At 39.6% G+C, this 23304-nt stretch overlaps 1 protein-coding gene across 1 annotated transcript; it reads right to left on the reverse strand.

Annotated features, from left to right (window-relative positions):
• Positions 1-1505: 1505 nt before the first annotated feature.
• Positions 1506-22860, reverse strand: crbn (cereblon). Its single transcript, XM_003441466.5, has 11 exons — positions 22712-22860; positions 22346-22458; positions 22009-22211; positions 20406-20555; positions 17261-17423; positions 14691-14753; positions 14505-14589; positions 13055-13170; positions 9791-9855; positions 6757-6888; positions 1506-5294 (listed from the first exon to the last, which is right to left on the reverse strand). Exons 1-11 carry the CDS (start codon positions 22782-22784, stop codon positions 5111-5113), a joined length of 1347 nt encoding a protein of 448 aa, XP_003441514.2. The 5' UTR covers positions 22785-22860; the 3' UTR covers positions 1506-5110.
• Positions 22861-23304: the final 444 nt, after the last annotated feature.

Consider the following 23304-nt stretch of genomic DNA (forward strand, 5'->3'; position numbering starts at 1 on the left):
CAACAACATTCAAAGTCATTTAAATCGGTCTCCCTTCTGATGCCCAGTTTGAACTTTTGCAGGTTGTGCACCTGCCTAAATGCATGGCGTTGCTGCGATATGATTGGCTAATTAGATGTGTTTAAAAGTGCTGAGCAGGTGTACCTAATAAAGTGACCTGTTAGCGTATGTTGATCTAGTTTTCTTATATTTCTTTTTTTCTTTTTTACAATATGAAACTTTTATGTGAGAATAAAAACCTCACTTTAATTAACAATTATAATGAGCCAGCTGTCGTCAATTTGGACTTTAAAAAAAAATCAAATTGTAAAAAAAAAAAAAAAAAAAAGTAAATTTAAACTTACCCCCCCCAAAAAATCACTTTACCTGTTAGCTTATTAATGAATATCTAAATTTTTATCTAAACAAGTTCCAATAGGGGACTGTAGGGAGGATTTTCTATATTTACGTGATTTTTTTGTTGACCACAAATCAAGGAAAGACTTTATGGAAACTGGTCGCAGACGACTAAGGAAAAAGCACCATCTCATCATCTGTTTCATAAAGGAGGAAAGAGAGAAACAAAACAACTACTAAAGCCACAAAACAAGCTGACCAATATGCAAACAACAGTATGGTAAATATTTGTGTTCTGTGGTGTAGCAGTTTAAACATTTGCGAAACAAGCCTCCCCTCCTGGGAGGACACAAATCCCCTGGAGGTTGCATCTGGAAAGGCATCTGGCGTAAAAATCAGCCAAATTAAATACTGCAGAGCTTCCTGCTGTGGTGACCGTTTGTGAATAATTTGTTTTTGTTTTGAATATTTTTTTTGTTTTTCAAATGATCATTGTACGGTGCCTTCCATTTTTCGTATAAAAATGAATGAAGCTGTCTAATGTTTTACAGAGAAAAAAAGGGGGCAACATTCATGACAAAAATCATACTATGAGAAATACAGTATATGTATTTTTTGTATAAGCATTTATTCTTGGAGGTATGGGTAAACTTTACTCATGGGGGTACTTTTGGTACCAAAATTACCTGCATTTTTGCTCAATTTCTGTTTAATTATTAATGACGTGGTGTATTATGTCATGTATTTTGGTTCATCTGAGGGTCTATTAACCTCATTTAAGACCTGATAATGACCAGAAGATCTGGGATGAGGTGTTTTTACTTTTTAACCACAACCATAGGTCACGTAGCCCACGTGTGAAACCAGGTAAACTTCTTTACTATAAATGCTCCTCTTCGATGGGCCCTCACGTTCGAGGCCACAGTGGCTGACGATTCTCTGTTCCCATACAGAGACTGATTAGATTCAGACACGTGCTACAGCATATCAATGATCCTCCAGCCACGTGCATCTGCATAGTTGCATGTAGTCACATCTGCATACTGCACGCTGCAATGAAGGCGCATGTTGGTTGGTTAGCTCTACCCGCATGTTAAAGCTCAGCACATCATCTCAAAAACCTCCCACAGATGTCCTCTTTAGACAAACATGTAAATCAGACAAGCTACTGCTTGGAACCTGCGTGTTTATTTAAATTTGTGGTACAACGAATGGCTTCGTGAAACGAGCAAAGGCTTTTGCAAACAGATGATTTATCCAGTGAAGCATCCAGGTTATAGTTTTTAATATGTGAGTGTAAATCAGACTGCATGGCAAACACTCAAATCAGTGATACGATGGAGAATATCATCAACAGATCACAAGACAGTCATTTAAATTTCCTCTCAAAGCGGATACGTCTGCTCGACTAAAACAAAGTGTTTTGATATGAAACATGAAGATTATGAGTAAAAGCTTAAAAAATAAATATTCGGAAGCTCACATTTTCAGATTTTTGAGGGAACAGCAATAATATGAAGTTTGTCTAGATGTAATCCAATCACCAAACTATTAAATAACAAAGATATTTCCCCACCAAGTATCGATACAACTCTGTACACTTAGACATCATGTTTCAGCAGTAAGAATAACAAGGAAGAAATTTTAAATTCTAAGTTGCTCCCCTTTAGAGAAATAGATTATTTTTGGAAATGGGCTTGTTTTTTTAATGCTGAGAGAAATATGACATGTCTGTTAGAAGAAAGCCCAGAACCAGCTGCTGGTTAGGTTAGCATAAAGACTGGAAACCAGTGAAAACAACTAATGTGCCTCTGTCCTAAGGCAAAAAAACCCCCAAAACTTTGTACCATCATCTCCTTTCTTTAAAGTTTAATAGTTAAGTAGTAATATTATGTGCCTCTGCCTGATTGAACCACTAATCTTGCTTTTCAATTTTTGAGTTAAATTACTGTCACATACAAGCAGTTTCCTCCAGCTTTCTGTTAAACTAACCAGGCGGTGGATCTGGTTTAAAGTGGCAATAATTACTTTAAATCCTCAAGAAAATGTGGATTACATAATGTAGTTGTTTACACATTTGCCTGACAAGCAAACAATCCCTGGTTAAATCCCAGGAGGAGAAACATATCCCTTTGGGGTTGCATAAGGAAGGGTAACAACTGTAAGTCAAATATGTGGTGGCCCCCTTTGACTGATGCAGCAGCTGAAAGTAGCTATTACAGTCTATCTATCAGAGGCTCCAATCATAAAAATTCTATGACTCCATCCTGAAAGAGCAAAAAGTATACTTGATTTAAACATGGCCAAGCCCCTTCTGTCCCTTGAAGGACTTCTCCCGTTCCTGTGCAGCTGCTGTCTCATGACGGCTTTCTGGAAGACCTGTTTGGATCATTTGCACATCATTTGACGGTAGGTGTAGTCAAATTTAAATAGGATATTTAAATGTTCCTCGAATGTTTGGCAGCAGTTCGTGGAGATCTCTGGCTCTCACTGGATGAAATCGTTAGCAAACATGATGTTTCACCAAAACCCACAGGTGTTGCATGTGGTTTTCATGTTTGAAGAAAACTTGAAGAAAAATTGTGTCTTTTGAATAAATTAGCTGCAGAGCTGAGACACAACTTTTGCTGTGAAGGTGAACTTTCTCCATTTCCTGTCTGTGCCACACTCACACACTTCAATTCAAACTACGACCACAGCAATATGCTAGCAACCAAAGCAATCACAAGGAGATTTTGGTCAACTAGTTGGCAGTTTTTCTCCTGGTGCCCGCTGGTTGCCATGGGGTTACTGAATAGGCTATAGACCTGCACAACTGGATCTTTAGCAACCATTTCCCCAGCAGCTGCCATTAACCTCCAGCAACCGCTCTCAATCAGTCAGGAAATGCTCATTTTTCCCTCGTAACTGGTGGTTGCTAGATGGTTGCAAACCAGTCTCTAGACCTGTGTGACTGGGCCCTTACTTACTTTACTTTACTGCAGAACTGGGCTGGTTTCCACCTTGCAAGTGACACAGGTAATGGTCTGGTGCTAACTAGCAAGAGCAGCAACATATAAATGACTGGTTGAGTAGACGTGCATACTACTATAGCTTACACCAGGCAGCGATAATGGAAGACTGCAGAATAACCAGAGTAACAATCAAGGGTAGAAAGAAACAGGGGTGGTGATAAACCAGGCTGTTTTGTTTTTTTGTTTTTTTTAAACAGAAAGTGTTGCGGTTTTTGCAGCATTGCTGGAAGGGTAGGGGGGTAAAGTTTAAATGTATTTATTGCCACTTTAATATGATCCTACAGACATGAACAATGTTTTCCTCTCTCAGCAGAAAAAGTGGAGAAAAAGATGCGTTTATCCTCAAAATATGTGCTGTATCCAAAAACATGTCATCAGACATCAGAGTAAGTGTTGCTCAGCTTACTCATAAAAAGATAATTTCCTAACAAAGAATCAGCAAAAGAGTTTCGCAAACCAAAACATAAATTAGATTCTACAAACAGTCGGTCGACAGCCATATAAACAACAAATACTGCCTCAGTTTTACAGTTACATAAATACAGACGTGAGCCAGTACCCTTGCAACAGAATCACAAGAAGTAAAATCCCGAAAACTGTCACCCTACAAACCCAAGAGAATATTAAAATAATAATAATAATAATAATAACTCTTAAATCTTATCATCGCTTTGCCTTTCTGAATCCGATTCCTTCAAAAGACGCCGAGCTGGAGCGTAGGCACACCATTTTAACATACCACGCGTGAACAAGCTAAAAGAGGGTAAATGCTCCTCTTGCTCTATCTCAGTGGGCTTTGATCTTTGATAAACAGTCTGTCGCAAGGCACCAATGCATCTCTAATTTTCACTCGTGCAACCAAAGCTGATGCTTGTCTCCAGATGGGATATTGAGTCTCTAGTGATACAAAACAGACACAGATTATATCAGATATATTACACAATATCATTATTGTCACTTCAGTTTCTTTTGTTTCGAACAAAACAAATCCACTGTGATAACAAATTGCAGTTTCACCAAACATCAATGAATATGTTAAATTAATTTCCAACCTTCTTGCATACAAAAATACATCCGCTGTAATTCCAAAATTCAAAATATCTCCTATCGTGACAGATCTACACATACATGAGTGCACTCTCTTTCAAACAGTTTCCTCCACCGGTCTCTTGCAGCTGATAATAATATTAGAAATCCTATCTGAGAAACTCACAAAGGATCTGAATGCTAGACTATTAAATTACTGTGTGTGGATTTTACAACAGCTTAAAGTGGCCATCGCAGCTTGCCGACGACGTCTCAATGTTAGCTGCATGCAGCCAGCTAAGACAGAGGAGAGGAGGTGAAGGTAAAGAGTATTATGCATTCAGCGTCCCCCTGTGGGTCTGTGTGTTTTTCTATTTGGAAAACAGCTGGAAAGAGGTGCAGATCAGGCAGCTGCATGCTGGGATCTTAACCACATATCATGGTCTATTCTGCAAGTCTCAGTTTGACTCTCACTCTAACCGACTGCTTTCAACCTCGACACTGCCTCCGCATTTTAAGAAGCTTTTAGAATAATAATTACATCCAGCCTGTTCAAATATGCACTTAAAAAGTGCCATTTGAAGGCCGAATGACCGTTCTGCTAATATGCTGAATTTGTTGCCAGGGGTGACAGGCATTGTGATTGAAGTAACTGCAGCCAGACAGTGGTTAAAGATGCAGACTGTGGGAAGTTTGCAGGAATTTTCTGAATGAGGCAAATAGATGGTCTGGTATCACAGACAGAAGAGGCGAGATCCCTCTCTGCCCTCCTCCCCTTCACCCTGTGGGATACGGGGGAGCATAGCTGAACGGGTCAGACCCCAGAAACGAGGTGGAGACAAGTCCTTCTTGGTGGCTGTGAACTTCCAACCCATGTGGGATCCGCAGGTTCGACACTGAGCAATCGTCCAGGCGTACCTGAAAGCAATCAAAGTGCCACATTTTCTTTAATTTAACCTACAAAAGAGTTTTAAGATGTTTCAGAATAAAATGCTGTCACTACTTTCTTGAAAAAGAAAAAGAGTCCAGAATTAGTCTGATCACAACAGGTGGATCACACTTGTTGTGATCAGTAGTGCATACAGTACTGTGTATACTTTTTGCACTTTGCTACGAGCAGAAAGCCTGAAGAACTGTTGCTCAGGACCACTTTAAAAATTACAAGGAGGTCTGGCTCTTTGGAAGCAACAAAACAATGCAAATAAAAAAATCAAGTGCAGCTTAAGACTTATGCACAGTACTGTATTGACGCATGATTAGATGACTTCCAAGTTCCAAGTTAATTCCAACGCAGTCCTCCCTGTGAGTGTGCCATAAGAATAGATTCAAAGACTTCTCAGTAAAAAACGTGCCAAATCTATGTACAGAAAGTCAAATATACCTTGAATTCACATCACTAAGAAGTTCACAGTATTACTCTGTAAGCCCAGAGTGAAAGCAAAAACAAAACAAAAGCAAACCATGTCTGAAGAAACTGGGAGTAGTCCATTTTATCATGTGGCAGAAAAAAATAAGTAGTGGTTTGCAACTACAGCAACTGTTGATTTTGCTCATCTGTGTATCAATATTCAGAGCATGCACAGCTGCTGGAGTTGTTTATGTGTACATCTCTCAGATGAGTCGGAATGAGGTCAGATCACGTTTGCACTGAAAAATAAATCGGCCTAGAAGTCATTTGTGTCCAAACTCATTCTTCTTAAGAGTGTGACTGTTTTTGTTTGCAACAGAACCAAATCACAAGTCCCACTCTGGAGTCTGATTCGCCTGGTCGAATCTAAACCTCAACTTCTAAAACTGAAACAGATTCTTCCAGGTCTGTTTAATTTTGTTATCATTCACCAAATCTCTCACAGTGTAGTTCAGCAATACAACTTTAAAAATATCTTCTTAAAATTTTAAAAGAAAAACTGACACTACTGTCAGCATAAAGTGCTTTGCACATTTATCATGTTGCAGGAATTTAAATTGGGTTATTTTATTACTAAATGAGCCCAGTGACATCCTGATGGCCTGTCCAGGGATTACTCTCCCTTTTGCCCTATGGCAGGTAGGACAGACTAACTCCCTGTGACCCTGAATGGGAAAAGCAGGAGAAGAAGGATTATTAGTGTCAGTCATTTGGAGGCTTCACTGACTGCAGAATCCAAGATTGCACAACCTGAACATGCATGAAGAGATGCACCATTGATAATCAAGTTGACACAAAGTACAGTACAAAGCATTTTAATTTCAGACACTGATCAGTGTCACAGCGACTTGCAGCTACACCAGATGTCATTAAATTATAAGCCCTGGGCTGTGAGGTATCAAGAGATGTGTCTCTTACTTAAAACATCCATTTATGGAAAGCACACTCGTGTTGTAAGCTAAAAATATTTACCCTGGAAACCAGCTGTGCAGCGTAGATGGCCTTCCAACCAGGTTAAGGTTGTTGGCTTTGTAGACAGTCAGCGTTTCGTGAACGTAACCGTGAGGGTTGACGTACGCAGCCATGGGGCCGTACAAGGACAGGCTGCAGAGAGAGGCAGAGAGGCAGAGGGAGAGAGAGAGAGAGAGAGAGGCAGGTGGAAAATGTATGAATTCAGTAAACTGTTGAGCGAAAACAAAACATCGGAAATCATGAACATGAGAAACTGAAAATGAAAAGGGGAAACGGGCTTTAAGAGGACTAAAATTGAAAATGCCAATAAGTTCAGCTGCACTTATCATTTATATATTAACAATGAAGACAAATTTTCTGTCTTTATCGTCTCCTTCTTAGAGTGCTTTAACTCTTTTGGGTAATATTTTCAGTGGAGCTCCTTAAGAATTTTGAATCTCATCTGTGCTATTTTCAGCTAAGTTAACAACAAAAAACTGGAGACATACACGTGACTCACACAATTTTAAAAACTGAATGCTTGACCACTAGATGGAAGGAATTTAGCTTTGATATACCGTGGGGGCATTTTACTGGCATGGTTTGTATCCACTCCCTGCCTTAGTGGGAGAAATCACCTCTCTCCTGATGGTCATGATCTCTTTCAGAGTGACAGAAGAGTATGAAAATAACATGCATCTTATGCTAAGACCTTAGCACCACCAGATCACAACCCATTTGGTCTGATTACACAGTGGCATCATTAAAACATGGAGAAAAAAATGAGGACATGTCTTTTAGAGGAGTGGTGTTCATCCCTCCAGAGAGACATGGAGAAGGACCAGTGAAGCTGTTCTGTTAGGCTGAGGTTAAGGCTTCTAATGATGGTTTTTTTTCCTTTATTTGTCATCCATCTTTAGCTGGAGGAGAACATTTGCTCCTTTTCATGGAGCTATAAGTGAAATTTGGAAACTCAAAAGGACTGTGCAAAAGTTTCAACTCATCCCTAGAGAAAAATGGGAAGAAAGTGCAGTGATTTATTAAAACATGTGCAATGATAGAATGAAATACAGTATCTAAGGTAAAATAAGAGTTTGTAAAATGAGCTTGAAAGTTAATATTTACTATGACCACCTTTATACTTCAACACAGCCTGAACTCACTTATGAAAGCTTTCTTCTAATTTATTTAAGGAGTCTTCAGGAATAGTTCTCCAGGCTTCTTGAAGGACATTCAAAGAGCTTCTTTGACTGTCTTGTGTTTGTTCTGTCAAGATTATCCCACACTGTTTCAATAACCTTGAGAGGCTAAGCCAAGGCTGGTATCGTTCCATTGTGCATTTTTAAATTTAAATTCGTCTTTCAGACTTTCCGATATTGTTCATCTGCTGATGTTATTTCAGCCTATCATTTCTTCTTTTGTCCTGTCCAGTTTCCTTACATTTGTTTTTTAAGGACAGACGATAGACAACGCCGAGACATGGCAAGTTTTCCTAATATCTCTTTGCGAATCACCTTGTTGGTGCAAAAAATACAATTTTATGCTGTAAACTGTATTATCTGTGGCATTTATTATAGAGTCAACAAAAACAAATGTGATTAAATTATGTGTTTTTGTAGTCGGCTGCCAGTTAACAAAGTGCCTAAAGATGCAATTTAAAATTGGTTGTTTGCATTACGTCTAGACACAATACCGGTTCATCACTTGAGCTAAGTGCCTTTTTTATGCTTGAATGATCCACAGGTCAGTGTTACGTGGCTTAACAAATAAAAACATTCCTCTCAAAATGGTCAGTTACAAGGTCTACACTGAAAAAGAGTGAAAACGTCGAACGAAAAACTTCCAAAGACCTTCAGACAAGCCTGAAGAACTATTGCTTAAAACGACTTGAAAAAGTTACAAGAAAGTCTGGCTGCTTGGAAGCAAAATATAAAGAAATGAGGGATGACTCAAGACCTTTGCACTGTACTGTACAGCGCTAAACCCACACGATGAATGATGTAAATCTAATCCAAAGAGACTGCATTTTCAGGTTTAAAGTATCAAAAGCCAAACACAATCAAAAATGATGCATCAAAAGCCATTTTTCATTGATGTGCTGGAAGACCAAGTTCACTGCTCTTTGTGTCCCCCCTCCCCAACCACCCACACACACAAACACACTAAGTACAATCAGCCCCAAAAACTTCATTTTCAGTCAGTCTTTAAAGCGGTAATTTGGTTACATTTAATGTACTTCTGCTCTGGCACCGAAAGAAAAATGCATTAGCACCATACAGTATGTAAATTTGTCAGAGGCAGTGCTTCAACAATTAGTCTGCATGCCTCTCTCACACATAATCACTCACTGACTCAAATTATATGGATGACAAAACAGAGAGTGCACTTTTCTCATAAACCCCTAAGAATGTTCTGGGCAATTTCATGACCGTTCAAGGTTTTTTGTGTCACTGTTGGACAAACAGATTAACCATTACACAGCAAACCGTCAGAAAATGACATTATATAACAGTGTGTGTATAAGAGAGTGCACTTAGACTGTGTGAGTGAGGAGGTGTAGAGAAGCACCACTTATTTTCCTGATGTAACCCGGAGTTTACGTAACTCCCAGACAGACAGTCAAATTGGTCTTGACTGTGACGTGCTAATAATTTCAGTGATTACAATGAAAAAAAACAAACAAGAAGAACTTGGATAATAAGACATAATAAAACTGTCATACACCTCCACCCCCAATTATGCCAGCTGCTCCGGAAACAACTCAAAAAACTATAAAAGTCATTTTCAGCCGAAAATTTAATTTCACATGTTTTTCAATAAAATAAAGAAACCCGAAGCGTCTACTACACTTCATTATTGTTAAAAGCAGGAAAAACTGCCGACTTGAACACGGAAATCTGTGAAATCTGTGAAGTTGGTTACATCATCTTTTTTATTCTATTACTGAATCCAAATTTCCAGTGATGTGAGAAGGATGTTACTACTGCTGAGACAGAACCAGTATGTGCTCATCATTACAAACTACTATTTCAACAACAAAAAAACAAGCGCTCACCTGAAGATCTCATTTTTTGTGGTGATTTCCGTGTCTTGGCACTGTTTACAGCACAGCGACGTGCACTGAGGAAGAGGAGAGAAAAGAGGGTTTTAACAATATGTATACATGTCACATATTTTTAAAGCAAAGCGTCCACTGTTGAGGCTCATTGAGGGCGTTATAATAATCATGCCATTCGTCACGCTTCCACAAATGCGACTCAAAACATAGCCCGAGCTCAGGTCACTTCAGTGTCGTTGGTGAGAGGGATTATTATCCTCAATCAGAAAGAAGGGAAAACAGATAATGGGCAAACACATTTAACGAGCACTTCACACATCAAGCTTCAGCTTCTGATTCAACACAAGTGCGACACACTGATCACTGTTTATATAAACACGCCTGGAAAAACATTAGGCATTAACATTAACTTACCATCCTCCTCCTGAATCAGTCATCTGAGCTTGCTAACCAATTAGATGTTTGTTTGTTTTTCTAATTTTACTCCTTGTTATTTGGATTTGGCTAACAGACTAGAGTCACACATTTTTTTAAAACCATTTTTCATTCACAACATAGAAAACATGTTAGTAAATCAGTCTGTAAATGACTAAGAACTGAGGAGAGGAATGTTGTCCTATTCTTGTCTGAGTCTTTTGATGTTATGTACTGTATGTTTACACTGAGGAACAATTTGTTGCAGATTGGTGAAGTCCATCCCATCTTTACTTCTGAGGAACTCGACCTCTCTAAGATGCTTTTTTTAAAAAAATGTTATACCCACTATATCAAGTTACTGGCCTGTTGTCAATTTAATTCATTAGTTACAAAATGCTTCCTTTTTAGTACCTTTCTTTCTTTCCCAGGCTTTTTTTTTTCCTAATCCCATCTTTCAGAGACATGGTGCTGCCATCAAACAGCTTAACATATCCTCTCACCCCAACCGGTCGCAGCAGATGGCCCCGCCCCTCCCTGAGCCTGTTTCTGCTGGAGGTTTCTTCCTGTTAAAAGAGAGTTTTTTCTTCCCACTGTGGCCAAAGCGCTTGCTCATAGGAGGTCATATGATTTGGGGGGTTTTCTCTGAATTTATCATTGTAGGGTCTACCTTACAATATAACGCACCTTGAGGCGACTGTTGTTGTGATTTATATTTAATATTTTTAAGTACCTTGATTGCGTTCTTTTTTTTTTTAAATTTATTTACATTTTACACAGCGTCCCAACGTTTTTTTTAGAACTGGGGTTATTATTAATCCCACTTGTTATTAGATTAAGACCCCGATATCATAGTGTGAGCCACTATGATATCAGATGTGTTGTCCATTCAGAGCGCCGCCGGTCATGGAAGAAAGGTGAAGAGTATATCAGGAATGATTTGTGATGGAAGTAAAAGGAAAGGTTGCAGTGAGATCGGGTGTGTCATATACAGTTAGGTCCATAATTTGTTGTAATTAAGCATATTTACACTACCACAGTGAGTTTCAAATTAAAGAATCAATATTGCAGACTTTGAGCTTTAATTCCAGAGGCTTCAAGTACTGCATTAACTGTGTGGGGATTTCAGCCATTTTTATACACACTCCCATTTTCAGAGAGTCAAAAGCAATTGGAAAAAATTAACATAATTTTAATAAGGAGCCTAAAGTCTAAAACTCATGAAGAAGACTCTTGACTGGAGAACCTCACAGTGACATACCTAGCCTCACCAGTGTTTCTGACTTAGTTAGATGGTCTTAACTTAAGTTAAAGTATATTACATATACTTTATTTCTCATGAAATAACGGGGAAAAGGCTTCACCTAGCCTTGTCAGTCAATCGTCCAGTTCATTTTGTACCTCTGAAAATGAGGGACTATGTATAAAAATTGCTGAAATTCCTAAACAGGTAATACAAAGCTTTCTGTAAAAAACCTTTGAAGCTAAAACTCTGCACTTCAATCACTTCAATCTTGAGTATAGAAAATCCACTATGTCGGTGTACACAGGCAAAATGACAAGAAATGTCACAGAAACTTATGGACTCAATTGCAGGTTAGAGATAAAAGGTCAGGAAGCAGAACTGGAGGTAGTTTCTCATGTGAAGGAGATTTACACTGGGAATGAAAATGATGGACAGGATTAGGAATGAGCATATTAGAGGGAAGGCTGAGGGACAAAATGAGAGAGGAAGGAGAAATGATGGGTATCTTTAAGAGAAGGTTATTAAAGTTTGAGCTTCTGGGCAAGAGGGGAAAAAAAGAAGGCACAAGAGGTTTGTGGATGTGGTGAGAGCAGACAGTCAGGTGCTGGACATGTGACAGAGAAAGACACAAAAGACTGGGAGAGATGAAAATGGATGATCAACAGTGTGGAGTCCTAATGGGAGTATCTAAGAGAAGAAGGAGTAAACAATGTGTGTTTGATGCTGATGAAAGCCCCGTGAGGGCGTAACCTGTCTCCATATTAACCAATACGCTACACAATATAGGAGCTTTAATGCAACTCCTCTCCTTCCCTTCTTTGATTTTACTCTCATTAAGCACTCATACATAGCTTTTTGTCATCCTCTTCAGATGAACACAAACAAAGTAGCTATTGCTGTTCTCCACTGAGCATGTGTGGAGCATGTCTTCCTGTGCTCAAGTATGGCAATGACTCAAGAGGGCCTGAAGAATAGTTTCTGTAAATATTGGACCTGACTAAAGGGATTAGAAGAAAAGCTACCAGAGATGATTTCAAATCATCTGGAAAGTGGGAGTTAAATGTTTGCGCCAAAGTTCAATGTAACAATTATGAAGCAATTTCAATCGCAGCAAAGTGATGAAACCACTGACCAGCATAAGTGTCCTTACTACCAAGCCATACTGCTAACATGGCTAAAAACAACCTGTGACTGCTTTGGCCCACATGACTGAGTAAAAGCAGATCTACAGACGCCAGAGTGTTTTGTTTTGGGGGGTTTTTTTTTTTAATTGAAATATGGATATTCTCTTGCTGTGTCCAACCTCTCCCTAAAATCAGATCAACCCCTTCAAGGTGACAAACAGCTGATGTCCACTGCATGCTAAATACCGGTCCATTAACCTTAAATGCTGCAATGACTGCTTTTGAAAACTGAAATACTGCAACACTAACACATCTGTCAGCCCTCGTCAGACATGGTTAAATATAACAAGACACACCAGAGGGACACAGTGTGCTGAGTAAAGCACAAGTAGGAAGACTGCATCTTATCACTGCATAAGGCGAATTGTGTCTGCGGTTTGGGGCAGGTCAGCGAGGCTGTTGGTGACCTTTACTTACCCGATCCATAATGTCTAGCTCACAGCGAAGTCTCTGGATGGCGCTGCCAATCTTTAATAGCTGGAGCCGCAGAGCATCATCTATGGGCAGACAGGCTGCTACTCTGTAGGAGAAATCTGACAGAGTGTAGACAGAAGGACAAGAGAGGGATGAAATAAAGAGGAGGACAGAAAGTACAACGAACACAAACAAGATGCGAGCGTGCATGTTTACATACAGATGAGGACAGAATTCTTAGCCCCCCTAAAAAAGTAGTTCCCAATGGGGATTGCTTACAATATTTTACTTTGCACACAGAAACAAAACAATTTCACAAGAACAAGAAACAATCAGGTGAAAATTATTAGCCCCCCTGATGCTAATAATCTATTGCGTATCCTTTTTTCTGGGTAACCCCTTGCAGTCATTTGTTGTGGTTTTCACACACGTCTCCTGACCAATCCCAGCCCATTCTTCTTTGGTCAGTCTCCACCACCCCCTCCTCCTTCTGGTCTTCAGTACACACCATAAATTTTCATTCGGATTCAAGCCAGGGCTTTGTGCAGACCAGCCAGTAATGTTCACTTTGGTCTTCTGATAGCAATTCTTCACCAGGAGCCATGTATGTTTTGAGTCACTGTGCTGGAAGACAAAGCAATGACCCAGACCCAGTTATGCTGCTGACTGCTTTCTTTTAAAATCTCCACATAGCTTTCTTCTTTATTCCTTCCACCTTGATGAGATTCCTAGTTCCAGATGCACCGAAGAATCCCTACAGCATGATACTCCGACCACCATGTTTCATTGTGGGGACGGTGTTCCTTGGGCTGTCCACCGCTCTTCTTCCTCCAGATATAAGCAACGTCTCTGTGGCCAAATAGTTCTGCGTAATGTTTTTCCAGGTTGTCTTCAGCATACTTCAGTCTGGTTTAAAAGCATCTTTTCTACAGAAGTGGAGTTTTTCTCCTTCAGCAACCTTGCAGTCCATTCCTGTGCAGTATTCTAGTGTCCATTGAGCCTACAATTTCTGACTTTGCTAAATCATTTACTAGTGTCTCTGCATTTTGTTCTGGGGTCTTTAGACACATCTCTCACTAGTTTTCATTCCAGAGCCTTTGGAAGCCTTTTTGGCTTCCTGCCTCTGCCAGGCTTGTTCTGTACTGGTAGCTCTCTTTGAATTTATTATTGATACGTCTCACTCCAGTTCGTGACACTCAGAAACGCTGTGAAAACCTTGTATATCCATCTCCTGCCTTGTGACCATCAACAATTCCTTTTCTTAAATCTAAACTGATTTATTTTATTTTTGGCACGACACTTTCTCAAGTGACGTTCTGCAAAAAAACTAGTGTGTTTAGAAATGCTCTGTAGAAATTCCCCTTGACTTCATCACTTTAATAATGGGGGAGGTAATAATTTTGTCTTCATCTGTACCTGTGATCCTTCTGGAATAAAATCAACATAGTCTGACCTACTGCATTCGCCGGGAGGGAATCATCCTTCAGATTCTCATCCCATTCGTGAAGCTGTTTCTTCACCCTGTTCATGAGCGACTCCTGTGAGGTGAACCACCAGAAGCCGAGAAATCATGGTTTATATTCACTTGTGTGTCATGTTTATATATAGAGGAGGAAGTGCCACGGGCTGCAGTACTTACTGAATCATAGAGTGCGTAGACCCAGGGTGGCCATGGCGTCAGACTGGCACAGTGAAACTTTCTCTGTGGTCAATAACACATGTATCACTTAAATTAAATCTAATCTGATGATTGTGGAAGCACCGCAAGATCTGTCCCTTTGTCATGCAGAGAAGTAAAAGTAGCATGCTCCAGGTCACAGTTGCACATGTGCTACTTTCACATCCAGTGTTAATATCAACAGCACAGATACCTTAACATGTCATCTACTTGTCAAAGGAGTTTGCAAAGAAAAGCGTCTGGACTTCTTTAAGTTGCTTGAAGACGTTTCACCTCTCATCCGAGAAGCTTCTTCAGTTCTAAGGTCAAATGGCCGAGAGTCCCGAAGTCCCGAAGTCCAGACGCTTTTCTTTGCAAACTCCTTTGACTACGATGACCTGGATGAATGAGAACCTTCACAGACATGTCATCTACTTATTCTCCTTTAACAGTAGACATTAACATTTTCTCCTACTAAAACAATCTAACACCTACCAACATATCTGCACTGATTCACTTTCTCTACTGTTTTTAACTGTATTTATTTATTTCACATCTTTACATTATGAAACACATCAGCTGCAACAACGAGTCAATTCATGTGAGTGAACTGGATTAAAATGAACTATGTACTAACTAATCACACCAAAAGGTATATGTACAGGTTGTATTTGGAAATGTCAAACAATAAAGATTAGCATGCTCAACTCCAAACATGCTGAACCATAAAAATATCAAGCTATAATTCAGCACTCAGTTAAATGTAGGCAGCATTTAATATTACAAGACAGAAAGAATCTGCTTATCTTGTGTTACCATTTACAGTTTATGGAGGTAAAAATCCCAGAATTTTTGGACAATGACACATTTTTGCAATTTTGCCTCTGTACTTCACCACAACAGATCTGAATCAGACGATCAAAATGTGTTTGAATTGGCAGGATTTCGGCTTTAATTCAAGTAGTTTTACAAAAGTACTGCATTAACAGTTTAGGAATTAGAGACGTTTTTATCTTGTTTTTTTTTTTATTGTTTTTAATAACAATTTTCAGGGGCTCAGAAGTAATTGGACAATTGAATGTTAATCAGTATAATGGTCAGATGAGGTCTCTTCCCTCATTTTCACTGTAATAAATACGAGTTCCAACGAGATGTCGTTAGAAGTGAGGGAGGCCATCATTAGACTGAAAAAGCCAAATCAACAATCAAAGGCCTGAAAGACCACAGAAGACCCCTACCACATGATCATAACCAAATTACTTCCATGGCAACATCTGACCAAGTCAAGAAAACTCAGTGAGACACAGTTGTATCATTGTCAAAGTCTACAATTAAGAGATGACTTCATGAATGGGCACGGAGGATTTACAAGAAGGTGCAAACTACTGATTACACTAAAGAACAAAAACACTGGTATGACTCACCCTAGCAGAGACACCTGTGGGATCAATTTCAAAATCCTACATGAACTTCTTCGTGTGTTATTGCGTTTTAAAGATTTTCAGAAAACTTGACCTCAACTTGACCTTGGGCTCAAACTCAAGGTCACTGAGATTAGAACTTGTCTCAGATTTGTATTACCTGCACCCACTGTATTAAATTCAAACATTGCCTCATTCTCGAGTTGTCACATTCACAAACTCACAATCATCCCGCTAAGTGTGATGATGACAATACCCCTTCAGCCATAAGAGGACAGATTAGACCTTCCCAGAAAACATTTAAAAGAGCCCGTGTAGGTCTAAAATAAGTTCTTTGGACAGATGAACCCAAGAAGAACTTGTACCAGCTAGGAAGAGAAAAGTATGGAGAAGGAGAAAAACAGCCCTTGAGCCAAATCACAATACATCATCCGTAAAACATAGTGAAGGAAGTGTCACGATACGGGCATGTATCGTTTGCCAGTGGAACTGGACCACTAGTGTTTATTGATGATGTGACTGCTGATAGAAGCAGGAGGATGAATGACTAAGTGTACAGGGTCATACTGTCTGCTCAGATTCAACCAAATCCTGCACTTCACACTGCAAATGGATAATGACCCAAAGCAAACTGCAAAAGCAAGCTGAGATTTTCTCAAGGCAAAATAATTTAGATATTCTTCGGTGGCCAAGTTAGTCACCTGATCTCAACCCAACAGAGCATGTTTTTCAGTTATCAAAGACAAAACTAAAGGCAGAGAGACCCAAGGTCTAGCAGAGGATCTCAGGGGAGGAAACAGCATTTTGCTCATAATACAAATGGAAACTACCATATGGTGATACCTATGGAAACTTCACCATAAATTTCTAGTAATTCTTTGAATGTATTTCAGGTCTTCACTTTTAGGCAAAACTAGACCTCTGTCACCTTTGATTATTTGGACAGGCACCGACTAATGATGTTTTACTGAACAGTTTCTCAAAGTGGAAAAAATACGTTTTGCATCTTAGATGAGGAACTTCATCTTAACTTTCTTGTCACTGTCATCTGATTCAAACATCTCCAAAAGTAGAAAGTGTTACTTTTAGAAATCGCACACAGATTTCATGTTCGTGCGTGATTCTCTGTACCTGTTTGTAGTTATTCCACCAGCACTGAGCCTGTTTGCAGCTCTGACTTGGAGGTTTGGAAGAAGGGTGCATGTGGAGCCTGGACAGAGGCGTTAGCTGCACAGCGGAGAGGGGGTCTGGAAGGATTCGTTCTGGAAGGATCTGCACTTTAGCCTGTTTGATCCTGAGAAGAGGAACAAAAGCAGACAATAACAAAGACGGTGATACAAAAGAAGGGAAATGTGAATGATGACAGCAGAATATGAGTGAAACTGAGCAGGCGAATAGTAGATTAAACAAATGGTGCGCTGGCCAAACGCTACATTACAGGATGTTTGGATCAGTGAGGTGATCACAAAAAGGTGCCATCTGGGTTTTTTCCTCACTCAACAATAAGAAATATTCTGCCAGTGCCCGACACAGATTATTCTCAGTGAACTTCATGCAGAGAAATACGAAGCAAAGCCAGACCACAGAGAAACAAGAAACGCTGCCTCACAGCTGTACGGCTAAATCCATGTCTGTCCAGACTTGACCTTTTAACCTGATCTAAAATATAATTACTAAGCCATTTCATCCCTTTAAACATCTGAGAGACATTTTGTCATAGTCCAAAGAAAAGTATTAATTCAGACTCAAATATCAAATTATGAGCTTCCACATAATGAGCTTGGTGCCAATCACAAATAGGGGGAAAAAAAGTCAACATGCAACAGATTTTAAGGGTTAGTTAACTGGAGCGTAATTTCTGTATCGGAAATATTGGGAAAATGCACAGACCTCTGTCAAATAAGGTAACGCAAACTCACTGTCTCTACTGGATGTGACTGATAACCCTCCACCTCCACCCGTGAAAGGCAGATTCTTATCCCTGACACACCCTACAAATATTTCCCTCTGCAGGAAATCTTAGAAATATTACAGGGAGGATGTTTACTGAAATAGAAAGAATAGACAGAAAAAGTACAAAGCATATTTTAATATTAGACAAGAGAAAGAGCAGACTGCATGTAATTGAGTGATGGATTAAATGCTGTATTTTCCAAGAGTCACAACAGAAGGTCAACACGATCATGGCAACCACTGTATGTGTATTATATAACCTCAATTAGAGAAAGGGAAAATGCCTTAATAAAGCCTCATTTTTATGGACAGTATGTACCGATGATTTCCAGGGAGGATGTGGGTTAATATGATCTATTACATGACTTCAACAGATACGTCTTTATCAACGCTTCCTTTGTTTTCAGACCAAAAAAACAATATGCTTTGCATTTACGCAGACGCAAACTAACTTGAAGAAGTTAACGCAGCTGCACTGAACTCTGGAATAAGTCAGAAACGTAAATCTGTTGTTGCAACAGCCCTCTTACTGCCTTTGTGGCTGTTTCACAAATTTCAACATGTGAGGATCGTGTGAGGATGATTCTAGAGGCGGCAAAAAAAATATTGCTAAAGCATAGTATTGTGATTGTTATTGTGATTTTGTGTGGTGATATTGTATGGATCTGGAGACACTAAATATTTATATTTTATCAAATACATGAAAATACTCTGGGAATACTATGCACGAGAGGGCATCTCATGCACCATCATCCTGTGATAACATTAGCCGAGCAAACTTACATTAAATCATCTCAACCGAAAAACCATCCAACACTGGACACGCTTAGCTTGACAAAGCTACTTCCAAATTAAAAGCAAGCTAATGGCTCAGTGACGCAAGTAAAAATAGGACTTATAGTGGCGAGATGGTTGCCCTGAACTTGAGTGTTGCATACTCATGACCACTTGTGCAGTCATAAGGTGAATGCACAGCGTTCATTTCTGCAAACAGTCACTTCTGATTTGAACTGACTGCAGTCACTCGCAGAGAGATTGTTGAAGGTTTGCATAGACATGCTGTCTAATTTATAAATGCAGACAGTTTTCCATCAGTCTGAATGAGTCTTTGTCAATGAGCACAACTCGAGGGGACTTGACTCAACTGGCTGCCAGCTGGTTGTATTCTGTTTATATTCCAGTAGAAGAGGAAGGCTGCCTAACAGAAATGTAATAGTTAAATGTGAATTTCAGTTTATGTAGACAGCAACAGATATGTGATTTTCATTGATTTACCACAGTTAATTGCTGAATTATTAGAAGCAGACTGCATGTAATTGCCAACTTTCCTATTCAAACGTAGACTGATTACAGACCTTTAGTGATAAGTGTTGGTATGCTTGACAATCTCATTTTGCAGCAGAAAAAAAAGAACTGAAATAACATAATGTTATCTTAGTGGATAAAACAGATACTTTGCAGTTCAATACAAAGGTGATAAATTGCAATATACAGTATGTTATTAAAATACTCAGCATTTTGCAAAATGTTAAAAAAAAAAAAAATCACAATAATCTCGTATTGTGGGGTGTCTGGTGATTACTGCCTCTTGGTAATATAGACATAGGTATAGAGCTGACTCTCCCTTCCAACACCCGACATCCCCTCTACACTGCACAGCCATATGATGCTGAATTACTGTAGTCTCTGGTTTCCACAAGCAAATGTTTTAAGAAACTACATTTCTTTTAAGTAAATTTTGCTTGTTTTGAACCCAAACTGCATGCCTGCCAAATGAAACTGCAGCTACACTAATCTGACCGTGTTTTTAGTTGATTTTATGAAGTGTTAGATTGCCCCCTAGTGGTCAAATACTGTGTGACTGTTGACGGTGTGTCTCTGTGCCATTATTGACATAGTTTTCCTTCTCATCTAAATGTGCTTCTGACTGAAAACCTGCAGGTATGCAACTCCTGTAGAAAACAGCTGTCTCACTACATGTGAGAAACAAAGCTTCCTTTTTTACTGCAGAAACTCCGAATTAAACAAGAAAAATGTTTTGCACCCATTTTCTGTTCCACAGCTAGCTGCATTTTTTTTCCTTCGTTCCAGGAAGTCAGAAGTTGGAGCAGAGCCCAGTACACCGAACTAGACAAACCATTATATTACATCCACTACTGACCTGCTCAGAGATATCGTATTTGCATATATTTGATTTCATTTGGCATTTTTAAGGGTTATGTGTGGCTTTGTTTATTTGTTGCACACCTTTGAACCAGGGATTGGCAGTAAGAATTCAGCCCCGACCTTTGGTTTAATGCTTTATGAGGGAACTTCAACTTACCCATCTGCTTGAGTTCTTATCTCGTGGACCTTAAATCGCTGCCTCCCTATAGCCTTCACTTTGACTGTTTCAATGCCATACTCCTGCTCCTCTCTGTATGCATAGATTTCAGCCGTAGTTCCAAACTCTGCATCCGGCTCACCTGTATCGCTGCAGATGCACATCAGATACAGAAATTAAAATGAAATGCTGAGAATTATCCACCTCAGTGACCCACAAGAAACAGTTTACATAAAGAAGAGTCAGCACAATCTTGAAAAACATTTCTCACAATCCATCATCTTCAATGTCTGGTTCATGCCCAGAGTGAATAAAACTAGTGATGACAACTGACGTGGAAATTTGCAGCTGTGGTCACAAGGTTACACACACTCATCATGGGCATGAATGCCATTGTAATTTTGGCTTTAAAAAAAGAACAAAACAAACAAACATTAAAACAAGAATTGGGGTACACAAGCTTGAATTTATTTGGGAATTTCTATAATCCATTTTCTATAATCCACAGAGGATTATAAAAGCTCAAAAGTATACAAACAGGCTCAAATATATACATACACTCTCACTAATACTTTGTTAACATCTCTTAGTAAGTTGGATCTTGACCATGACCTTTTGGCAACCAGCACGAAGCTTCTTGCATTTTAATTCATTGATTTCCCGGTATGGACCTGGCTTTTAAGTGTTGTCTACAAGTTTTCAATTGATTTCAGGTCAGGGCTTTAGAAAGACCATTCCAGAAGCTTTTAACCTGCTTTATCCATTCCAAAACAAGTTTTTATGTGTGTTGGGGATCATTGCCCTGCTGAAAGATGCAATTCTATGCAAGTTTCAACCATCTAAGCTGTTGATATGAGTTAAAGTTGAAGAATTTAGAGGTGGTACTCCTTCATTATTTCATGTACTTTGTGCAATGTACCAGAGCCACAGGCAGCAAAACAGACCCGGACCATGATGCTATCACCACCATATTTATGCAGCTAGTACTGCGTTATTAGGTTTGCAGCCTCACCTGATGCCAGTGTCAGGTAAATAACATGCGATCACACCCTCATGCAATCACCTGAGGTGTAGGAAAATCTAAACACCTGTGCCACCATAACAAATAAACAAAACATAAACATTCATTTTGGTTCTTATAGTGAAGTCCTTGGATTTTCCCATTGTTGTAAGTATTGGTCAATCCTGGGAAAGAGACACTACTAGTTGTGGTCAACCGTGATCAGAAATGAGATGTTAATAGACCTAAGACTTGTCAGGTTAAAAGACACTGCATAACCTTCACATATTTGAAGATTTAAGTGAGTGTGTGTAAGCCAGAGTGTATAACTTTAACCCTCCGTGGATTAGAGAAAATCCCAAATAAATTCAAACTTCTGATATATGTTTTACAATCATTCAACCCTGGGGGAAAAAACAGTTCAAAGAAATCATTAAAAGCCCCAAATTGCAGTGACATTCATGCCTATGATGAGTGTGTGCAACTTTCTGACCACAACTGTATTTTCTTCAAATGAGAACAAAAAAATGCTTTCCATTTGTAAGAGCTGTGCATCTTTCCATGATTGCCAGCATACACAGAGATTTTAACAGCATCACACACCTGTGTGCGAGCACAGCAAAAGTGCGGTCTCTCTGGATGACGCTCCTCATCATGCTGACCTCCTGCGGCCTGAAGAGCTGCAGAGGCAGCGTCTGGCCCGGCACCAGCATCACAGCTGTATGTGGCAGCACGGGAATGGTCTGACAGCTGTCGTCATCGTGGACCGTACGGCCATGAAACTCCTCCATGTCTGAACCCAGGTACTGGCACACAAAAAGGGAGTTTGATTAACACAGCAGCTCCAGAGAAACTAAATCTCTGAGAAGGATCACATGTATGAAAGCAAATCATGTAAAAAGAGATGTTAGAATAAGAGGGATTGTGATGCATGACTCACTGAATGTGATGTGGGAAGACTGGGGTCAAAGGTGATGATGTTGGGCTTTTCTGCCTCCTCACTGTCTCGATCTTCGGTCTCCATGTCATCCTCCTCTTCCTCCTCCTCATTGTCTGTCACAGCGCAGTGTACACAGAGAGGCTAAGTTAGTTAGCTCGTTGACAAGCCTTAGACATAAAAGCTTCACCTTAATAAATCACAATGGCATAACTGAAAAGAAAGCGAAAGCAGAGGGTTGAGACAGTGAGTGTGATCACTAACAGTGGCCTGCTGTGGAGGTGTGTTAGCTAGCAGTTAGCAGGAGGAAGAGAAACGCGCTGTCCCGATGAAAACACCGAGCAGGCTTTCGGTCAGTTTAACGGGTACCTGGTAAGAGCTGTAACTGGTTCCCCATGTTGTCGTTGGCGTTGTCTTCCCCTCCACCCCTCTCGTCAGCCATATCCTTGTGTTTACAATACTAAGTCTTCTTCTACGGCGTGTCAATGTGCAGTACCCGCTTGAAATATAGCGCCCCCCGCGACATAGCTACATAATGCACACAGTTGAAATGCCATTTTACTACGGTGGCCCCGAGGGGCCAAACGAAAGCAGAATAAACGCAGCAAAAGCATAAAAAACACAACGGGGAAAAAAACAAAAACAAAATAGAGAAAAAAGAAAACAAATTAAAAACGGAAATTAGAAATAATAAACAAATAAAATAAAAAATGGCGGAAGGCTCAAACGTGACAGCCGAAAAGTAAAATTCTAAAAGTAAGTACTGGGTTTTATCTCACTTATTTGTGTAGCGATACAAATGTTCCAGTGACAAAGATTATGAAAAAGTTCAATTTGGCTCCATGTCAGCAAAGTTATGTGACATTAGTGATGTTAGTTAGTACTTAATGCAGGTTCCACTTGCTTTTAAAGCTTTTACTTTATGATGCACGCCATTCAAAGATCGACTTTAATGTTAAAGA

The sequence above is a fragment of the Oreochromis niloticus genome, linkage group LG5 (assembly GCF_001858045.2).
Source record: "Oreochromis niloticus isolate F11D_XX linkage group LG5, O_niloticus_UMD_NMBU, whole genome shotgun sequence".
Taxonomy (NCBI): Eukaryota; Metazoa; Chordata; class Actinopteri; order Cichliformes; family Cichlidae; genus Oreochromis; species Oreochromis niloticus.

Excerpts from the sequence above, each read along its gene's own strand:
- crbn (XM_003441466.5), bottom strand. The coding sequence starts at position 22,784 with ATGGCTGACGAGAGGGGTGGAGGGGAAGACAACGCCAACGACAACATG. Across the intron at positions 14,590-14,690 it reads TCTACGCACTCTATGATTCA|GAGTCGCTCATGAACAGGGT; the intron begins GTAAGTACTGCA and ends TTCACCTCACAG. Across the intron at positions 13,171-14,504 it reads CCTCCCGGCGAATGCAGTAG|ATTTCTCCTACAGAGTAGCA; the intron begins GTCAGACTATGT and ends ACACTCTGTCAG.